Source organism: Monomorium pharaonis, chromosome 1, assembly GCF_013373865.1.
Source record: "Monomorium pharaonis isolate MP-MQ-018 chromosome 1, ASM1337386v2, whole genome shotgun sequence".
NCBI lineage: Eukaryota > Metazoa > Arthropoda > Insecta > Hymenoptera > Formicidae > Monomorium > Monomorium pharaonis.
The window spans coordinates 15940941-15961683 of record NC_050467.1 but is presented as its reverse complement, the minus strand read 5'-3'; the positions used below and the strand labels follow the sequence as shown (position 1 = coordinate 15961683).

General features: G+C 32.4%; 1 protein-coding gene across 20 annotated transcripts in view; it reads left to right on the top strand.

Annotated features, from left to right (window-relative positions):
* The window catches only part of LOC105832565 (dopamine receptor 2), a 285344-nt gene that overhangs the window by 39962 nt on the left and 224639 nt on the right, over nucleotides 1–20743 (top strand). For 6 of the 20 annotated variants that reach the window (XM_036288124.1, XM_036288130.1, XM_036288103.1 and 3 more), the window contains 2 exons: nucleotides 260–324; nucleotides 3376–4472. The exons of 11 other annotated variants lie outside the window; for them this stretch is intronic. In XM_036288124.1, the coding sequence (XP_036144017.1) occupies nucleotides 260–324; nucleotides 3376–3521 (211 nt within the window). In that variant the 3' untranslated portion in view covers nucleotides 3522–4472. Of the gene's footprint in view, nucleotides 1–259; nucleotides 325–3375; nucleotides 4473–20743 lie in introns of those variants that run through there. 3 more of the 20 variants (XM_036288106.1, XM_036288167.1, XM_036288161.1) reach the window with 3 other exon arrangements.

Sequence of the window (20743 nt, the reverse complement as noted above, 5' to 3'; positions counted from 1 at the left end):
AATGGAATAGGTCTACTGGGAAAACCACTATTTAAAAAACGCATCAAACAATAGTACCTCACGAGTAATGTGGAAAGCTATTGTCAAAGTTGTAATCATATTTAATCAAAAATATGTTATAATAACCTATATATGTATATAATAGCTTTAAATACATAATATCAATAATAAAGTTTTCAATATTTAATTATTTAATAAAAATAAAAATTATTTAACAAAAATTACTTTTAAAAAATATTTTAAATGTGCTTCTTTACAGGAACGCGCCTGAAGTGGTCACGTGGGTTCAGCGGCTCGGCCGTCAACGAGTGGTAGTGGGGAACGGTATGCGTCGCCTTTTGACTATAAAAGCACAGTATAGTCATGCGCAAGGGACGACCATTAGCACGATTTTCAACAGAGTGAACCTACTGTTCTTTTCTATACTGTGATAGAAGTATGGACTGTTAATTGCCTAGGTTTTTGTGTAATGGAGATGAAACGCGCCCCTAATGTTAAACTGGCAGAAAATGGAAACATTAAGCAAGATCCCAATGGTAAAAGATGAGGAAAGAGAGATGAGACAGAATGAGTCATTCGTTGTTTTATCAATTTCTTGCAAATTACCGAATATGCATTTTACAAAATTGACGCAAATAAAGGCTGAATTAGTTTTATAAACATATATATTTATGCAGGTAATATATCCCCATAATAAAATTAGAAGTAATGCCATTAAAAAATTTTGTTTCTTTTAATTAATTGCTTCTAATTTTATTATGGAAATATATTAGCAGGATTACCTGCATAAATATGTATGTTTATGAAACTAATTCAGCCTTTATTTGCGTCAATTGTTTAAATGCATATTCGGTAATTTGCAAGAAATTGATAAAACAGCGACGAATGACTCATTCTGTCTCTCTCTTTCCTCATTTTTTACCATCGGGATCTTGTTTAATGTTTCCATTTTCTGCCAGTTTAACATTGGGAGCACGTTTCATCTCCATTACACAAAAACCTTTGCTGGGATAAGTAATTAGCAGTCCATACTTTTATAGTCAAAGGTCGTCGCCTCTGAAATCTGCCCAAAAAGGGCAACTATCTCCGAGCACTGATTTAAAATATAATTATAAATCAATATTATTAACCATTAATTTAAATTTATAACTTAATCATTAGATTAATATTTTGGGAAATAATATAATCAATAAAAATTATTCAACGTTAATAAAACGTAATTAAATAATTATTTTTAAATATGATCATAAAAATATTTTATTCTCCATCATACTAGCAACGTAAATTATGACCGGTTTTATGAGCAAAACGACAATAATATTCGATGATGCACATATATATATGCATACACAGCACACAGCATCGATCTCATCTATTAGTATCATTTTATTATTATTACTAATGCAATTGTGTACGTTATAATGACAAAATCTTATATAAAAAAGTACAAAGAAATTCATTAAAAAATTACGATTGTTTTGCAAAAGTTTAATCGACAAAAAAATTAAGAAGACAAGTTTTGACTAACTTCTTTTACAGAAGTAAAAACGATAAACATTTTCGATTTGGTTACCGATAATTTTCTGTAGTAACTAGTTTAATTGCCTAACACAAAATTCGACATCACTATCTAAACACGACCTTCAATACATTCCTTTATTTTCTCTTACGATTCATTCACAAACATAAGGAAAACAACCTGTAACACTAACTAATCATGCTCATCATGACACCAATATCGAAAAGATATTTTTGCTTACCAAAATAATGCGTCAAAAGTGGTTCCTTTCGTGCGCAAAGTCACCGATTTCAATACTTTAACATTATTACATAATTTTTGTCTTTTAATACCCTTACGGAAAAAACACTAAAAATAACACTTAAAGAAATACTCAAGTTGAGTATAATTTGGGACAAGGGGTAAACACTCAATTCAGTGTAAACACTCAACTTGAATGTTCGTTTTTTAATTTACTTTTAATTAGAGTGTTACTACTCTCAACTTGAACGTTCACCATCTAATTGAGTGTTAATTTCAATGTTAATCCTAAATTTAAGAATAACACTGAAATTAACACTAAATTAGATAGCAAACATCCAAGTTGAAAGTAATACTCAAATTAATACTCAAAGCCAGCTGAACACTCTATAGTTGAATGTTCATTTTAGTTATTCATTTTATGTCCATTTTTACCAATGCAGATTAATTTTAATCTCGGTTGAACTTGCTTTTCTTGCTTTTGTTTTTATTTAACATTTTCTAATCCAATGTTTGAGAGTGCACACTCAATATTAAATGTATACCTTTAACCGATAGATGTTGAGTGTACATCCTCAATGTTTCAGTGTTCACACTTTATGTTGGAAGTATACACTCATTTATTGAGTGTCATATCCAAATGTTGAGAGTATACTTTCAAATATTCAATATTTAAATCCAAACTTTGGTACGAACACTTAATCATTGGATGTACACACTCAATGTTCGAGTATAAAACTCAATCTTTAGTGTAAATACTCAAGATTTGAGCGTATACACTCAATTTTGAGTGTAAACTCTCAAAATTAGAGTGTTTTTTTCCGTAAGGGTAAATGGCATAAGTCGTAATGAAAAACTTTCCACTATGACTTTTGCTGCACGTTTGATCATTTTTCATACCTTTTTCTTTGTTACCACACGCATATGGCAATTCTCGCATTACCGACGTTTCTTTGTTTTCACGAACTTAACCTTGAATTACCTATCAATTCGTCATCCAAGGATACTCAAAAACTACGCTTCGACGCATTGGTAACACAAAATACGGTATGCATCTCGTGCATGTGGATGAACTCATGCTGAAAAACTTGACCTTCCGCACTTATTACACAATGTATTATTGACAGAACATTGTTTATGATAATAAACACTCTTTAAGAGGTTACACCAACCTAGCGGGTAAAAAAATCGATTTTTTAAAATTACATTTTCTTGAAGCTTCAAGTTATGAGAATTATCCTGAAAGTTTTATGTTGATATCTGCAAAAATGTCGGAATTACAGAGAGTTGAGTAAAACGGGATCGAGCGTTCGAGTGCTCGAATTGGAGCAATATCAATATAAATCGCCACTAGATGATGTGATTAAAGTCATTCGTCCAATATTTGAACAACTTTCTAATGATAATTTACTGGAGAGATGCGTCAGTGGATTTACGCAAAACGTTAACGAAAGTTTGAACCATCTGATTTGGCGCATAGCACTAAAAGTGCAGCACAGCGGTGCACACGTTGTGCAAATTGCTGCCAATATTGTTGCATGCATATTTAATGAAGGTGCTGCTGCATATTTATTAATGATAATAAAAAAATTGTGCTGCATATTGCGAAAATCAAGACCGAGCGCGCATCGATGTGGCCGAAGTACGAGCGCAGAAGACGACGCGCGAAGGAAGGATTGCTCGTCGTCAACAGAGGTCTTCACAGAGCGCCGCTGCTATTGATGTGGAAGAAATCTCATATGGCCTCGGAATTGCCGATTAGAGGTAAATTCGGCTGTTAACAATAGTAACTAAACTTGAAACTTTAAACGCGTTTTTCTTGAAACATGATTTTCAAAGATGGTGACCACAAGATCTCAAAAACTAATCAATGGATCGTTTTCAAATTTTTACACAATACTCTTAGAAACATTCTTTTGTCGATGACGATCTATTTTCTTTTAATCGATCTTGATTAAAAATTAAAAAAAAATGAAAAGGACAAAAATTTTTCGTTATTTTTAAATTTTATCTTTAACTCATCGCCATTTTGTAACAAACGATAAAATCGACAATCGGCGATCGTCACCGATATACTATTACTGTTAGCTTAAAAACATTTTTTGTTTTTTGTTTTAGATGGATCGTTTAGACGGGACAATGGTCACCGCAAAATGCGTTTTTCTAAATCTCGATGTGTGTCGACGGCCATATTTCTGTTTTCCGTCGCCATTGTTTAATAAATAATTTTTTTTATATTATCGAAACATAAGTCTCTCAAGAATCACACAAAATTTTATTTAATTCCCACTACCCATTTAGCAGGAATAAAATATCAAAGTTAGGTCTGTTTTTCGACCGTCTAGGTTGGTGTAACCTCTTAAAACACTTCTCGTCACATTTCATTTACTAATTTGCTCAATATGGTTATTAATACGTACGATATACAGTATATATACGTATTGCTTGATATTTATTTACTTATTTTCGTAAAACGATTACATTACGAATAGCGATCTATCATTATATCAATATGCAGTATATCGAAATTCTAAAAAAACTGTTGAAGGCAAAAGCCATAAGGGTCATCTAACAAGACCGTGATCTAATGTTTCATGTACTGGACAACATTTTAAGGGTGACGACAATGACAAATTTTAAATAAAAACATTTACATTTCGAATTTTGCGTCGCGATATCTTCTCTTATAGGACAAATAAAGAAAAAATAAAAAGTTTTTTATAATTGTTATAAGTTTTTTATAGTTATAAAAAACAAAAAGTTTTTTATAATTGTTATAAGTTTTTTAGAGTTGTTTTATACAAATCAAACCAAAGCTTTCGATTGAACCTAGTTAAAACTCGATCCATTCGTTATTAAGAACAGTACCCAATCAGCAAGCAATATTTTTAAAATGTTTTTCAAATATTTATTTTTAATTATTTTTACATTATTAATGTTTGTTGTACAAATAATATTTAATTAATATTTATTTAATATTTATTTTATATGAATAATTTATTTTAAATAACGATTTAGAAAAAAATATTTATAAAACGTTTATTTAACGTTTATTTAATATTTAAAAATAATTCATTTTTTATTAAAAATAATAGATAGATAGATAGATAAATTTATTTATTTACCCCTCCCTCTCGGGTTTGGGGGACTTCCTTTTTACATTGCTCTCTTAACAGTTTAATTTGGCCGACACATGTTTTCTTCCTTTCTCACACCTTTTACATTCGCTTTGTTCTCTTATGCTAACTTATATAACTTATATAACTTATATCTAATTTATTGTTTTAACAAATCCTATTAAAAATAATAGCTTAAGAAAATTATTTACGCAATATTTATTTAATGTTTATTTAATATTTATTTTATATAAAAAAACTATCTAAAATAAAACTTAAAAAAATATTTATTTAATATTAATTTAATATTTACATTTCAATCATTAATTATTTAAAATAATGGTTTAGGACAAATATATATGTAATATTTAATTAATATTTATTTAATATATTGACTTTACATTTTAATAAATCGTTTAAAATAATATTTACGTAACATTATTTATTTAATGTTTATGTAATATTTATTTCATCTTTAAAATAATATTTAAAGTATATAATACTTTAAAAATATTTTTTAAATATTAATATAATATTTATGTTACAATGATTAATTATTTGAAATAATAATTTAGGACAAATATTTATATAATGTTTAATTTATATTTATTTAATATTAATTTAACAATTTAATAATTTGTTTAAAATAATATTTATATAAAATTTATTTAACGTTTATGTTATATATTTACTTTATCTTTAAAAAAGTATTTAAAATAATATTTTATATTTATTTATATGATACTGATTTAATATTTAAGTTACAATAATTATAATAATTTAAGACAAATATTTATATAATATTTAATTAATGTTTATATATTATTAATTAATATTTTAATAAATTGTTTAAAATAATACTTACGTAACATTTATTTAATGTTTATGTAATAATTATTTTGCATTTAAAAAGTTGTTTAGAATAATATTTAAAAAAATATTTAAATTATGCTTGGGAAGCTTCACTAATTATGTAGCGTAAATCAAGTGAAAAGAGGAAGTGAATCTATGTAAAGAAAGAGTCACAAAAGCGTAAAAATGAAACCTCTGAAGCACAGATTGAAACATCGGAATATAAAAAAAGTGGAGATTAAGATAACATTGCATTTATTGAAACAATATGGCATATTAACAATACTCAAAAATTATAAGAAATGACATTTATTTTTTATTTTTTTACGAACAGAGCAAAAATAGATCTTTTCATATTTCACATACTATTTTGCATATGTGAAAATCAGTAAAAAATTGTAATACTTTATATTTATTTATAAAAATATAAGTTAACTATACATGTTTTATCCTTTTGACAACATCTATTGAAATAATGTATACCAAATATAGAGGCGTTAACATAAAGTATTCATGGATCGTCACGAAGCATTAGGATGCGTACGATCTTCGAAGTCAAGCAACGTTCGGGAGTGGTTGACACTTGGATAGGTGACCGTTTTTTCAGGCGTAAAAATTAAATATGTTCTAACAGGTACTGTGGCTTGGCTGAAACATGTATAGTCTTCTCCCCTTTACAAAATTATCGTAGAAATTTATTAGATTGCTGAGGTTATGTTGAATTTATAAAATTATTTAATAATGCAATCAATTTTTTGCTTTTGTTGTAAATATGTTTAGTAAAATAGAATCTTTATTGTTTTCTTCAATGGGAATCACAATGGCGCTTTTTTCACGGAGCGTTCCCGAACCGTTCACATTTATTTTCATCTTCTCCTCCGATCCGACCTGGCCATTGGCGACCACTACACGCTAGTTACCCACCCCTTCTCGCACGCCCTATCCCTCCTTTCCCCCCCCTTATTTCTTCCTCTCTGTCCTTTTACATTTTGGTCAACTCCTCCACCTTCTCTCTCTCCGTACCAATCTCCCCTTCTTCGTATCCTATCCACCTCGGTGACCTCTTCTCTCCTCCACCTCTCCTTTGTCCTGTCTCCTTCCCTGAATTTCTCCTTTTTTCCACTCCTCTTTATTGTTGCTTGACCTCTGTCTTTACCCCTTTTTTTACCTCCTTACGCTTCCTCCTGGTCCAACCTAATGTCTCCTTCTTACAATACAACCATTATTTTCGCAGGGGCTCAGGCCCCCCAAGGGGAAAGTCCACAGAAATACCACAACAAGGATATATTCCCACTTCCCGCATTCTGATTCACCATTCTACTCACGTCCACACAACATACCTGTTCCCACATACACCTTTTTTTCCCTGATCCTTCTCCTCACAATTTCCAGCATCACGCCACCCTCCTCTCAATGCTTCCTCCTCTCCTCCATTGATAGATTCTCATCCATCCTTTCCTTCCCATCCCATTCTAATTTTCTCCCTTCTGTCCAGCAACCCTTCATTGTCTCCTTCTTTGCATCACCATCTATCAGTTACCATCACATCTCAACGGCCTCTCCTTCCTCTTCTCTCTCGTCCTCGGTTTCCCTTCCCGCCTTCCTCCCGCTTGTCACCGTCCAATCTTCTTCTCTTTCTTATTCGTACTTCCTCTTCGTTCGTACCATGCCCACTTCTCCTTTTATCTAATCGCCTCTCTTTTCCTCCTATCTTGTCCTCCCATTCTTATTCCAGTTTCCCACCTCTTCAGCCCTCCACTTCCAGAATCTCAATCTTCGCCCTCCACCTCCTTTAGCCCCCAGTGAGATTTCCACTCTCAGCTTCCTAAATTCTTCTTTCTAATCTCCTTCCCATTCTCCTCTCGATCACAATATCTTACCTCACTCTGTCCGCTTTCAGTCTCCTTTCCGTTCTTTTCACCTTCCTTATAACTCGTCTTCTACCTCTGTTTCCACTTACTTGCGCTCCTTCTCTGTTATAACTTTCTTCGCGCCGGTTATCTTTCCTCTCGACGGACCACGTTGCCATGAGATTCCGCGTTCTCAAAGCCTGCTACTGTCTGCCGCCTCACCCTCTCTGCAAACCATTTCTTCTACTGGCCCTCCGTCGCGCCTCGTTTCTTCCTCTCATTTCCTGCACTCAACTTTTTCCTTCCACTAGCGCCCTTTTTCTAACCTCTTTTCCTATCCCTACCATTTAACTCCATATAAGTCTCTTCTCATTCCGAACTCCTCAGAATTTCTTTTCATATCTTCCTTCTACCGCCGTCGCATGCTCTCCAATGCGCCTGACACAAACAGTACCTTTCCGGAAATTTCATTTCACTACTCACTATCTTAGTCGAGAGAGAAGAGAGATAGAGAGAGAGGAGAGAGACGCGAGATAGAGAGAGAGCGAGAGAGAGAGAGAGAGAGAGGCGAATCGATCATGAGTTATCATAGAAGAGCGAGCATAGATATCTCTCGGCTAGCGAGAGATATCGTCGCTGATCTCTCTCTCTCTATCTCTACTCTCTCTCTCTTCTTCTCTTCTCTCCTCTATCCTCTCAGCTCTCGTTCTCTCTCTCTCTCTCCTCTCTCTCTCTCTCTCTCTCTTCTCTTCTATCTTCTCTACCTCCATCCTCCACTCTATTCCTCATTTTGGAGCCTCCAAAAACCACAACCGACTCTCACCGACGCCATTTCTCTTCCTATTTTATGTAATATATATATTTGAAAAAATATATATATTTGAAAAAAAAATAATTCAAATACGTAATTTATTATATTCAACAAATATATTAAGTTATTGTTATAAAACGTATAATTGTCTTACGTAATTATATAATATAATTTTAAGATAAAAGAAATGAACCAATGTTAGCTTAGGCTTTTAAAGAGATTTTTCTTCATTTTTCAAAACTGAACATTATGTATCGTCGAAAACTCTCCTCTCGGAGAGATCCCGTTATTTCGAGTAAAAAGATATGTGATAGGAAATAAATTACAACGATGTTTTGAGCCAAGGAACCAAGTTCTTTATTGGCTCAATGGGGAAAAGTCTTGCGGCATAAAAACCCCAGACGAAGAATTATATATTGAAACTTTACAATGTGTAATTTGTATGAATGATATAATTGAAGTAATCGTTTATTCGAGTAAATCGTGTTATCGAATAAATCGCGTAATCGAGTAAATCGCATGTTCACATAGATCGTGTAATTAAGTGAGTCGTAAGTTCGCATAGATTTTATAATTAAATCGTGAGTTCAAGTCAATCGCGTGCTTGAATAGATCGTGTTATCGAGTCGTGGTACCACGCGGTTTTCGAGGCCCCGAATGCGTATAATCGTATAAGGCTCGCTTCGCATGAGCACGTGGAATAATTCCCGTGTGAACACCTTGCTCGCATCCCGTCGCGTTAAATATGATTCTGATATTTTACTGAGAAACGCGTTTGGATTCTACCGAAATTCCGTATTTATAAATTAATACATTGATTTCACTTTAATAATCACACTGATCACGCCCGACTGTGAGGTTCGAGTTCTGTACGTATCCGCGTCTGCTAGGCAAGTGCTTCTGAACGAGCTCGCGGTCTCTTATTTATCGTATTTGGCGATGCTCTCGGCCCAATCAATCGCCGCGATTTTCCAAAATCTTTCGGGACTAGTCGAAGTTCACGGCCGGTCTCCGATCGTCCGTTATACCGTGATACGCGCTGGCTGAGCCAATGAAATTGTCTCAAGCGCTCGGTGAAACTCGTCACCAAATTTCGAGTACTTAATAACGCTTCTGTTCCGTCGAGATTATGAAAACTAGAACCAGGAGACCGAACTAAGCCTGATTTCGCCTCCAAAAGTGAGGCAAAAATCTGTTAAAAATGTAGTACCAAATGGTGGCGTTGGCGACAATGATTTACCGGAAACAATATAACGACAAGCATTTGACAATAAATGCAAATTTATAATAAAAATTTTCGCAATTTTACATTTAGAGTACTTATCTCAGTTTTCTTATACCAATACAACAACCACATACAGCCTAGCACCACTAGCACGGCTGACTACGACAAACTTAGACTAGACGATTGTATCTAGAGTTGGAATATATTCCGGTGTATCAGCATCGTCAGCGCCATCATTTGGTATTACATTTCTAACAGATTTTCGCCTCACTCAAAACCACAGAGATCGGTCTCCTGGTTCTAGTCTTCATAGTAGAAATATTGAAAACTCGCGGAACACATTATATTGTATAAATATAATAAAAATATGATCTACCTAGAGAGAATTAAAGAAAGGAAAGATCATAATTCATATATTTATTCATATACTTATATTAAAGTAAAATCGATAGCATTAACCTTGAAAAGTTGAAACTGTATACATAGGTTAATTTTTAAATACACTTTTTCAAACGTTGTTTTAAGGGGAGCGGTACACATGGACACGGTTCAAATGGACACGGTGCATTTGCACACAGTACTTTTGAACACGATATCTTGCGCACCGTTTATTTGCACACCGTTCAGTTTCACACTGTTCACTTCCAAGGGCCTACCAGCGGGATGAGTGCGAAAGGGGGGACAAAGGCCCCCCTTGTACCCCCATGTGCGTGCGCGCGCGCGCACGTGTGTGTGTGTGTGTCCGTTTCTTTTTGTGTCCAATTGAACGGTGTGCAAATGAACGGTGTGCAACTGAAAGATGTTTAAATGAACGGTGCGCAAGATATCGTATCCAAAAGCACCATGTGCAAATGCACCGTGTCTATTTGAACCATGTCCAATTGAGGGCCACCCGTTTTAAGTTGTATTGCGAAAACATTAATTTTTTTTATTTAAAAAATGTAATTCAAAGTAGTAATTTGTTATTGGTATGTTTCTTTTATATTATAAAATATTATGTTGTGTGTTTTATATTACATATAAAATACTAAGATTATAAGAAGGATAAAAATATTGTAAATACAGAAAAAATTATCAAAGTAATATCTTTGTTTTATGTTTCCTCTTTATACTTATACGAGCATATCTTACCTTGAAGATCAGAAAAAATTGGAACGATGGGACGTATGAATGATTGTTCTGAGTCAATACTTTTATTATTTTGTAATCATCGTTTTGATTGTGTTACTGGCTCCTATGTGTTTTCTTCATCAGAAGAAATATCGCAAAATCTAGAAGGTTTTTTCTTTGCTCGTTTGACGGGAGAAATATTTTTGGATCGGAATCACTGCTCAAGTGAGACGTATCTTCGGCTTTTTGCGCTTTTTTTCAGCATTAGCGAGAGTGTCTAAAGGAAAATTGTTTTTATTTAATTTATGTTACAATGCATACGTATTCTATTTTCAATATATAAACATAAAAAATTAAATATAAAATAATGAAGCACATATTTTTTATTTTGACTATACTGTTTTCTTTTATATCTATTTACTATTTTATATTTTTTTAGATTCAAATTGTGTGTGTGTGTGTGTGTGTGTGTGTGTGTGTGTGTGTGTGTGTGTGTGTGTGTGTAAAACAACAAAATTATACGTAATAATAATGAAAACTTGTTGCTAATGAGGATCGAAATCCTATACATTGGAATGTCCTCCATGAAAAAAGAAAAGGAGACGAGTTAATAGGGTACTTTTTTAAATTATGCAAATTAGGTTAGAGATTAGATTTTAGATTTATTATAATAATGCCTTAGCTCGCTATGGGGCAAACAAATAATAGCTTGATACAATCATACAATTTGAATTATAATACTGTAAGTAGAATTTTGACTAATAGTCTAAGAGCTGGCTACATAGGGTACGACATGCCTCGGTGCATGAAATATTTTACCTGGAAAAGGTTCGATTGCTGCCAGCAAAGCGAAAGCCCGATCGTCAGAAGGCGCGCTGAAAGCTAAGTGCGTGGGCGGAGGACCAAACGTGTAAATTTTTCAACTAAAAAAACTGTCAATGTGCACGGCTAAAAATTTACATAGATATCGAAGATCATGAGAAAAAGCAGTAAAAAAATTGTCAGAAGGGTAAGTGGAAGCTAAAAGGTTGTCAGAAGCTGCCAAAGTTGCGAAAAACATCGGAAAATTTACATTTGAAAGAAAACTTCTGACAATTTAAATTTACACTGTTTACGTATAGAGCAAAGTATGTGCAAAGTGTCAGAAGTTAAAGTAGAAGAGATTATGACAAAATCGGGTGCGAAGTGCAAGAGCGTATTTCGGCGCGCGGCGCAGCATCTATCGCTTTTCTTTTAATTTTCACATCATATTTTAGAGCATTTCTGACAATTTATCTGATTAATCAAGGGAGACTTGAGAAACTATTATCAAAAAGTCAGAAGTCAACTCAAAAGATATTAATTTTTATAAGAAAAAAATAAATTTTATTTATAGCAAATATTAAAATAATTAATCGGTTTCATATTCTGTATGTTGTATATGTTCTTTATTTTTCGGATCTTCATCGTTGTCATACTCGGACTCCTCGTCATCAACTAAAAATAATAAATATTTAAATAAACTAAATAAATCATATATACCATGAAGAGTCGCAAATCAAAAATTACCTTCCGAATCCTGATTATCCAAAATGACACCTTTCACTGATGGTGGCAACTGTGGGCCTTCAAACCATAGAAATTCATATTTGCTATCAGTTAAGGTCCATCCTGATGTTTCGGGTTCAAATTCAATTGGATCCTGTAATGTTGCCTTATTCCACAAGTGTGCAATATAGTGTGCTCTTCTCATTTGCTGTAGAAGCTCGGTGTAGCAAGGTGGCAAGCAGGAAGCGTCAAAGTTTTTCAAATTTGTTTTTAAAAAGGCTTCATCAATATTTTTAGTTTTATAATTTCGGACAAACGTTCGATATCTGACGTTATTGATTTTTTTTTTTCGTCTCATATCCGTACATACTGCAAACAAATGCCTCTATTTTTGCAAAAGTATTGTCTATATCGATCTTCGTATTTCCTAAACTAGCGAACGCTTGCTGAAACTCCTCGTTTTTTGCAAGTATTTGAAATGGGCGCTGTTTACCTTTCCTTAAAAATGCAGGATTATAATCGCAACCGGTAAATGCATGAAATCCCGGCAATGCTTTGCACAGATCTAATCCTAAAAGTTCATGAAATGCATTTACATCTATAATATGCCCACTTCTTGAAACGCCACATTCAATATAAACTTTTGCTTTTATTTTATGCAAATTACCTAACATAATAACAGCAATATCTGTGTCAGAGCACTTTACGACAACAGTTGAATCGGAATTTATTTTAGACGCATGATAAATAATTTTAGTGTCGGCCTCTTCGTGCGAAGGACAAAAATAAAAAAAATTTCTCCGTTTTGACAACATTACCATTAACGATGCTGAATGAATAACAATTAATAAAATTTAATAAAATGGTCTTATTGCCTATAAAAGCGGCTACATCGTTACTTTGCCAATGTGAAATGAGGAAAAGGACGTTCGCTAGTTTAGGAAATACGGAGATCGATATAGACAATACTTTTGCAAAAATAGAGGCATTCGTTTGCAGTATGTACGGATATGAGACAAAAAAAAAATCAATAACGTCAGATATCGAACGTTTCTTCGAAATTATAAAACTAAAAATATTGATGAAGCCTTTTTAAAAACAAATTTGAAAAACTTTGACGCTTCCTGCTTGCCACCTTGCTACACCGAGCTTCTACAGCAAATGAGAAGAGCACACTATATTGCACACTTGTGGAATAAGGCAACATTACAGGATCCAATTGAATTTAAGCCCGAAACATCAGGATGGACCTTAACTGATAGCAAATATGAATTTCTATGGTTTGAAGACCCACAGTTGCCACCATCAGTGAAAGGTGTCATTTTGGATAATCAGGATTCGGAAGGTAAATTTTTGATTTGCGACTCTTCATGGTATATATGATTTATTTAGTTTATTTAAATATTTATTATTTTTAGTTGATGACGAGGAGTCCGAGTATGACAACGATGAAGATCCGGAAAATAAAGAACATATACAACATACAGAATATGAAACCGATTAATTATTTTAATATTTGCTATAAATAAAATTTATTTTTTTCTTATAAAAATTAATATCTTTTGAGTTGACTTCTGACTTTTTGATAATAGTTTCTCAAGTCTCCCTTGATTAATCAGATAAATTGTCAGAAATGCTCTAAAATATGGTGTAAAAATTAAAAGAAAAGCGATAGATGCTGCGCCGCGCGCCAAAATACGCTCTTGCACTTCGCACCCGATTTTGTCATAATCTCTTCTACTTTAACTTCTGACACTGTGCACATACTTTGCTCTATACGTAAACAGTGTAAATTTAAATTGTCAGAAGTTTTCTTTAAAATGTAAATTTTCCGATGTTTTTCGCAACTTTGGCAGCTTCTGACAACCTTTTAGCTTCCACTTACCCTTCTGACAATTTTTTTACTGCTTTTTCTCATAATCTTCGATATCTATGTAAATTTTCAGCCGTGCACATCGACAGTTTTTTTAGTTGGAAAATTTACACGTCCTCCGCCCATGCACTTAGCTTTCAGCGCGCCTTCTGACGATCGGGCTTTCGCTTTGCTGGCAGCAATCAAACCTTTTCCAGGTAAAATATTTCATGCACCGAGGCATGTCGCACCCCATGTAGCCAGCTCTCCGTCTATAAGGTACCAAGGTAACAAGAACGCCTCTAACAGTGTAACATTAAGCGAATCAATGAGAAAGTGAACAGCTTAGAACTAAATAATACTAGTGTAACACATTAGAATTTGATAGAATTTTTAATTAAATAACAAGAATAGTTAATTGTATTAATGCAGTAATAATGATCATATATGCAGTTTAATATGCAATAGGTAATACTATTTTTCACTTCTCACGCATCAATGTTCAAAACTGGATGCCCTAAGCTTAAGAGAAACGTTAATCTGAGCCATTATCCAATGACAAGTCCTCATCTAGCGCGATATGTCTGAACAACTTAGATTTGAACTCGAATAAGGAAGTCGCGTGAGTTATTTCATCTGGCAGGGAATGCTACAAGTAGATAGCTGAAAGATGAAACGAGTTTTGATAGGTAGTCGTTCTATGAGGGGGAATATTAAACAATTCAGTTTTTCCTGTTCTAGACGAGCATCGCAAAGAATCATCACGTTTCAGGGAAATATCTGTTAAGTATGTAGGAGCAACATTGTGAACAACGTGGAACATTACAACACCAAGGAAATATTTCCGTCTACTAGATACACTCAACCATTTCAGTCGGTGCCGAAAAGGTGTAATATGCTCATCTCTACGCACATCAAAAATAAACCGTACAATTTACAAGTCTTTGTAACTTTGAGTCAAGCTCACCAGTAAGATCATTATAGACAATACAGCAATAATCAGTGGCAAGACTAGGGAAGTAACAAGTTTTATTTGGAGTTGAGTTGATAACGAATTTTTATGATATTTTAATTTGTGGAGTGTAAAATGGACTTTGCGAGAGACAGCTGACACATGGCTCGCCCAAGAAAGATTGGATTTAAATACTATTCCCAGATTTCGTACTTCCTCGACATAAGGCAGAGTTTCTTTATTTACTACAACAGGTGGTAGAACATTCAGATTGATGCTATGTATAAAGGCACTACTACCTGAGATCAAGATGTTGGATTTAGCAAGATTAAGTTTTAACCCATTTGATGACGCATAATCGGCTATAACACCTACGTCATGTCGAATCATTTCAAGTTTCTGGTGAAGTTCTAATGGGGGGGGGGGGGAGAGAGAGAGAGAGAGACAGCTCTACTAATCCGTTCCTTCCTAGGTAAAGGACATCTTCCGTACCTCAGAAAGCATTTATGCTATGTTGTCTATGATGCATTTAAAACATATACCTTTATCACTATTATCACTACAAATCACAAAGGTCCACACAAGGCACAATGACACGAGTCAGGTACGAGGCACAAGTCAGACACGAGGCACGAGCAGGCACAAGGCACAAGCAAGCATGAAGCACGAGTCCTAATGTGTTGATATGTGGATCACGATCAACATCAGATACGCCGGCGTAGATAGTAGGGCGTACAACTGATACAACGATTAGCCAATCGTGAACATACCTTCACAGCACATTAACATTACTATAAGGTTATGACAATCTTAAATTTTAAGATGGTAACTTTCCATGGAGATTAAATAATCTTCCATTAACCTGCCAGCAACATGAAAATGATCGTCTAAACTCCTTCCCTTAATTACAGCAATCTTATCAGTAATGTGATATTAACATTAATATAACAGGAACTTTCTGGGAAAGTTGTTTGTAATAAAAATCTAAAGTACCTTATTCTAAATTTCTCTATAAACGAACTCAGCAGACGAAATGGATCAGTGAGCGCTCAGTAATTCTTTACCATGATTGGTTTCTGCTTCTAAATTGTTCTAAACGTTCTAAACAAATTGTTCTAACAAAAAACTACAGGTGAGAACCAATCATATTAAAGAATCACTGAGCGCTTATGATTCGCTCCGTCTGCTGAACGTGCCCAATAATAAGATGCCTAAAGTATTTTACAAAGAAATATTAATTGATTAAGTATATTTATATTAATTATATATTGTATTATATGTATATACATATATACAGGGTGTCTGGTATTTTTTTATGGGATTTTTATGAGCAGGTAAAGCGCATGAAACTGAACAGAAAGATCCTTACCGTTTTTCCCTTTTTGCAATAGTTAACAAGTTAGTGACTTGTAAAATTTTCTGTATTAGCCCGGCCTACCGGCAAATGCAAGCGCGCTGAGCGCCCGACCGCGGCGGCTGCCCCTCCCCAGCGCTTGAACCTTGAGATTGCTAGGCGCGCGGGGGGAATTGTTACAACAAGCGACAATGGCTACGCACAAGCGACGCATAACGCTAAATTCTCCCTTCGAGTTATGATAGTTTCTTACCTTTTTTAATGAAAATAAAATTTTTTAACGACAAAAAGTATGTGTACGTGTACATACATGTGTACAAAAAATATCAGTACTAATGCTTAAAGAAGTGATTACTAAATTTATTTTTTTAATAAATAACGATTATTTTTAATAAAAAATATTTTTTTGATGATAGTCTTAAACGCCGTAAACTGTCATTATAAATTTTAAAAGAAGTTGTTATCATATGCTCAAAACAAAATTTATGCTTCTTCAAAAAATATTAGAAAATTTTATCGATTAAAATAGAAATGACAAGCAAATAAAATTTGTTTCAACTTTATATTCTTAATTAAAAATTAAATAACGAGGATATTTATATTTTTAATAAAATTAATCCTTGTGATAGACTTATAATACACGGAAAAAACTTTATGGTAAAAATTACTCTGGTAAGTAATAAACGCATGACAAGGAGAAATTATGAAAATTTTTATTACGTTTTTCATCAAATTACGATAATATTTATATAATTCTCTGAAATTTCTTCTTACAGTTCGTGGTTACTATTATAAATAATAAATCATACATAATTTTACTATAAAATTTTCTCCGTGTAGATTTACGAATATATGAATTTATTAAATGTTTGAAAACTTATAAACAATATTTATTTAATTCAAGAAAATTTAGTATGTAATGTGTGTGTATTTGGTGTGCGTGTGCGCGCGCGCGCGCGCGCGTGTGTGTGTGTGTGTGTGTGTGTGTGTGGTGTATGTACGTACATACGCGAGAAAAGAATAATCACTTTGTGACAGGAAAATGAATAATCATTCCTTAGTTTGCGATTTTATATCACTATTATTATTCATGCTGATTACTATACAATACATGCACACGTAGAAAAATATGATTCTAATTTTAAGAAAATCAATTATTCATTTTTAATTTTATTCTTTTTTAATAATTATCTTATTTTTAATGGTTGAAAAGAATATTATATTGATAATAAACACCTCATTTTACACAAAACAAATAATGTTTAACATTTTCGTGTATGTATCACACACACACACACACACACACACACACACACACACACACATTACATACTAAAATTTTCTTGAATTAAATAAATATTGTTTATAAGTTTTCAAACATTTAATAAATTCATATATTTGTAAATCTACACGGAGAAAATTTTATAGTAAAATTATGTATGATTTATTATTTATGATAGTAACCACGAACTGTAAGAAGAAATTTCAGAGAATTATATCATATAAGTAGTGTAAATATTATCGTAATTTGATGAAGAACATAATAAAAATTTTCATAATTCCTCCTTAGCACGCGTTTACTACTTACCATAGTAATTTTTACCACAAAGCTTTTTCCGTGTATTATAAGTCTATCACAAGGATTAATTTTATTAAAAATATAAATATCCTCGTTATTTAATTTTTAATTAAGAATATAAAATTGAAACAAATTAAGAATATAAAGTTGAAACATTTTATTTGGTTGTTATTTCCATTTTAATCGATAAAATTTTCTAATGTTATTTAAAGAAGGATAAATTTGTTTTTGAGCACATGATAATAGCTTCTTTTAAAATTTATGACAGTTTACGACATTTAAGACTATCACCAAAAAAAATTGTTATTTTTTTGATGATAGTCTTAAACGTCGTAAACTGTCATTATAAATTTTAAAAGAAGCTATTATCAAAAAAAAATTTATACTTTTTTAAACAACATTAGAAAATTTTATCGATTAAAATGGAAATAACAACCAAATAAAATGTTTGTTTCAACTTTATATTCTTAATTAAAAATTAAATAACGAGGATATTTATATTTTTAATAAAATTCATCTTTGTGATAGATTTATAATACACGGAAAAAACTTTGTGGTAAAAATTACTATGGTAAGTAGTAAACGCGTGCTAAGAAGGAATTATGAAAATTTTTATTATGTTCTTCATCAAATTACGATAATATTTACACTACTTATATAATATAATTCTCTGAAATTTCTTCTTACAGTTCGTGGTTACTATCATATATAATAAATCATACATAATTTTACTATAAAATTTTCTCCATGCAGATTTACGAATATATGAATTTATTAAATGTTTGAAAACTTATAAATAACATTTTTTTAATTCAAGAAAATTTTAGTATGTGTGTGTGTGTGTGTACATACACGAAAATGTTGAACTTTTTTTTTTAATGTAAAGTGAGGTGTTTATTATCAACAGAATATTTTTTTCAACCATTAAAAATAAGATAATTATCAAAAAAGAATAAAATTAAAAGTGAATAATTGATTTTCTTAAAACTAGAATCATATTTTTCTACGTGTGCGTGTATTGTATATTACAGTAATCAGCATGAATAATAACAGTGATATAAAATCACGAACTAAGGAATAATCATTTTCCTGTCACAAAGTGATTATTCTTTTCTCGCGTACGCACACACACACACGCACACACACACACACACACACACACACACACACACACACAAATTTTCTTGAATTAAATAAATGTTGTTTATAAGTTTTCAAACATTTAATAAATTCATATATTCATAAATCTGCACGGAGAAAATTTTATAGTAAAATTATGTATGATTTATTATATATGATAGTAACCACGAACTGTAAGAAGAAATTTCAGAGAATTATATCATATAAGTAATGCAAATATTATCGTAATTTGATGAAGAACATAATAAAAATTTTCATAATTCCTCTTTAGCACGCGTTTACTACTTACCATAGTAATTTTTACCATAAAGTTTTTTCCGTGTGTTATAAGTCTATCACAAGAATTAATTTTATTAAAAATATAAATATCCTCGTTATTTAATTTTTAATTAAGAATATAAAGTTGAAAACATTTTATTTGGTTGTTATTTCCATTTTAATCGATAAAATTTTCTAATGTTGTTTAAAGAAGTATAAATTTTTTTTTGAGCACATAACAATAGCTTCTTTTAAAATTTATAATGACAGTTTACGACGTTTAAGACTATCATCAAAAAAATATTTTTTATTAAAAATAATCATTATTTATTTAAAAAAATAAATTTAGTAATTGCTTCTTTAAGCATTAGAACTGATATTTTTTTGTACACATGTATGTATACGTACACACATACTTTTTGTTGTTAGAAAATTTTATTTTCATTAAAAAAAAGGAAGGCACTATCATAACTCAAAGGAAGAATCCAGTTTTACGCGTCGCTTGTGTGTAGCCATTGCCGCTTGTTGTAACAACTCCCCCCGCGCGCCTAACAATCTCAAAGTTCAAGCGCTAGGGAGGGGCGGCCGCCGCGGCCGGGCGCTCGGCGCGCTTGCATTTGCCGGTAGGCCGGGCTAATACAGAAAATTTTACAAGTCTATAACTCGTTAACTATTGCCAAAATAGAAAAACGATAAGGACTTTTCTGTTCAGTTTAATGCGCTCTACCTGCTTATAAAAATTGCATAAATCTTTACCAAACACCCTGTATATATATGCAGGTTGTCGGTAAACCTTCCGTCAACGTTTACAAGCAGGTAGAGCGCATTAAACTGAACAGAAAAATCTTTTACCATTTTGCAATTTTGGCAATACTTAATAAGTTGTTGATTACACAGGCACACAAAAAAAGTAGTTGGTTCGGCGGACCAGACTAGTCAATCCCTATGTATTTTGACTCGCTGAATTTAAATCCAAGGTCAGAATTGCTGAATTGGCTCACTTTTTTTCTAATTAAAAAAAAACATCACTTTTTTGTGTACCTGTATAACTCATTAACTATTGCGAAAATTGCAAAACAGTAAAGGATTTTTCTGTTCAGTTTAATGCGCTCTACCTGCTTGTAAACGTTGACGGAAGGTTACCGACACCCTGTATATGTATATATGTGTGTGTGTTTGTTAATTTTTCAAAAATTGAGACAACTATTTATTATATTATATTTCATCTTTTAGTGGATTAGGCCTATTGAGAAAACCACTTTAAAAAAAGCATCAATAATAATACCTCACGGATGATGTGGAAAACTATTGTCAAAATTTTAATTTATATATTATGTTTGTGACGATGCACCTTGAAA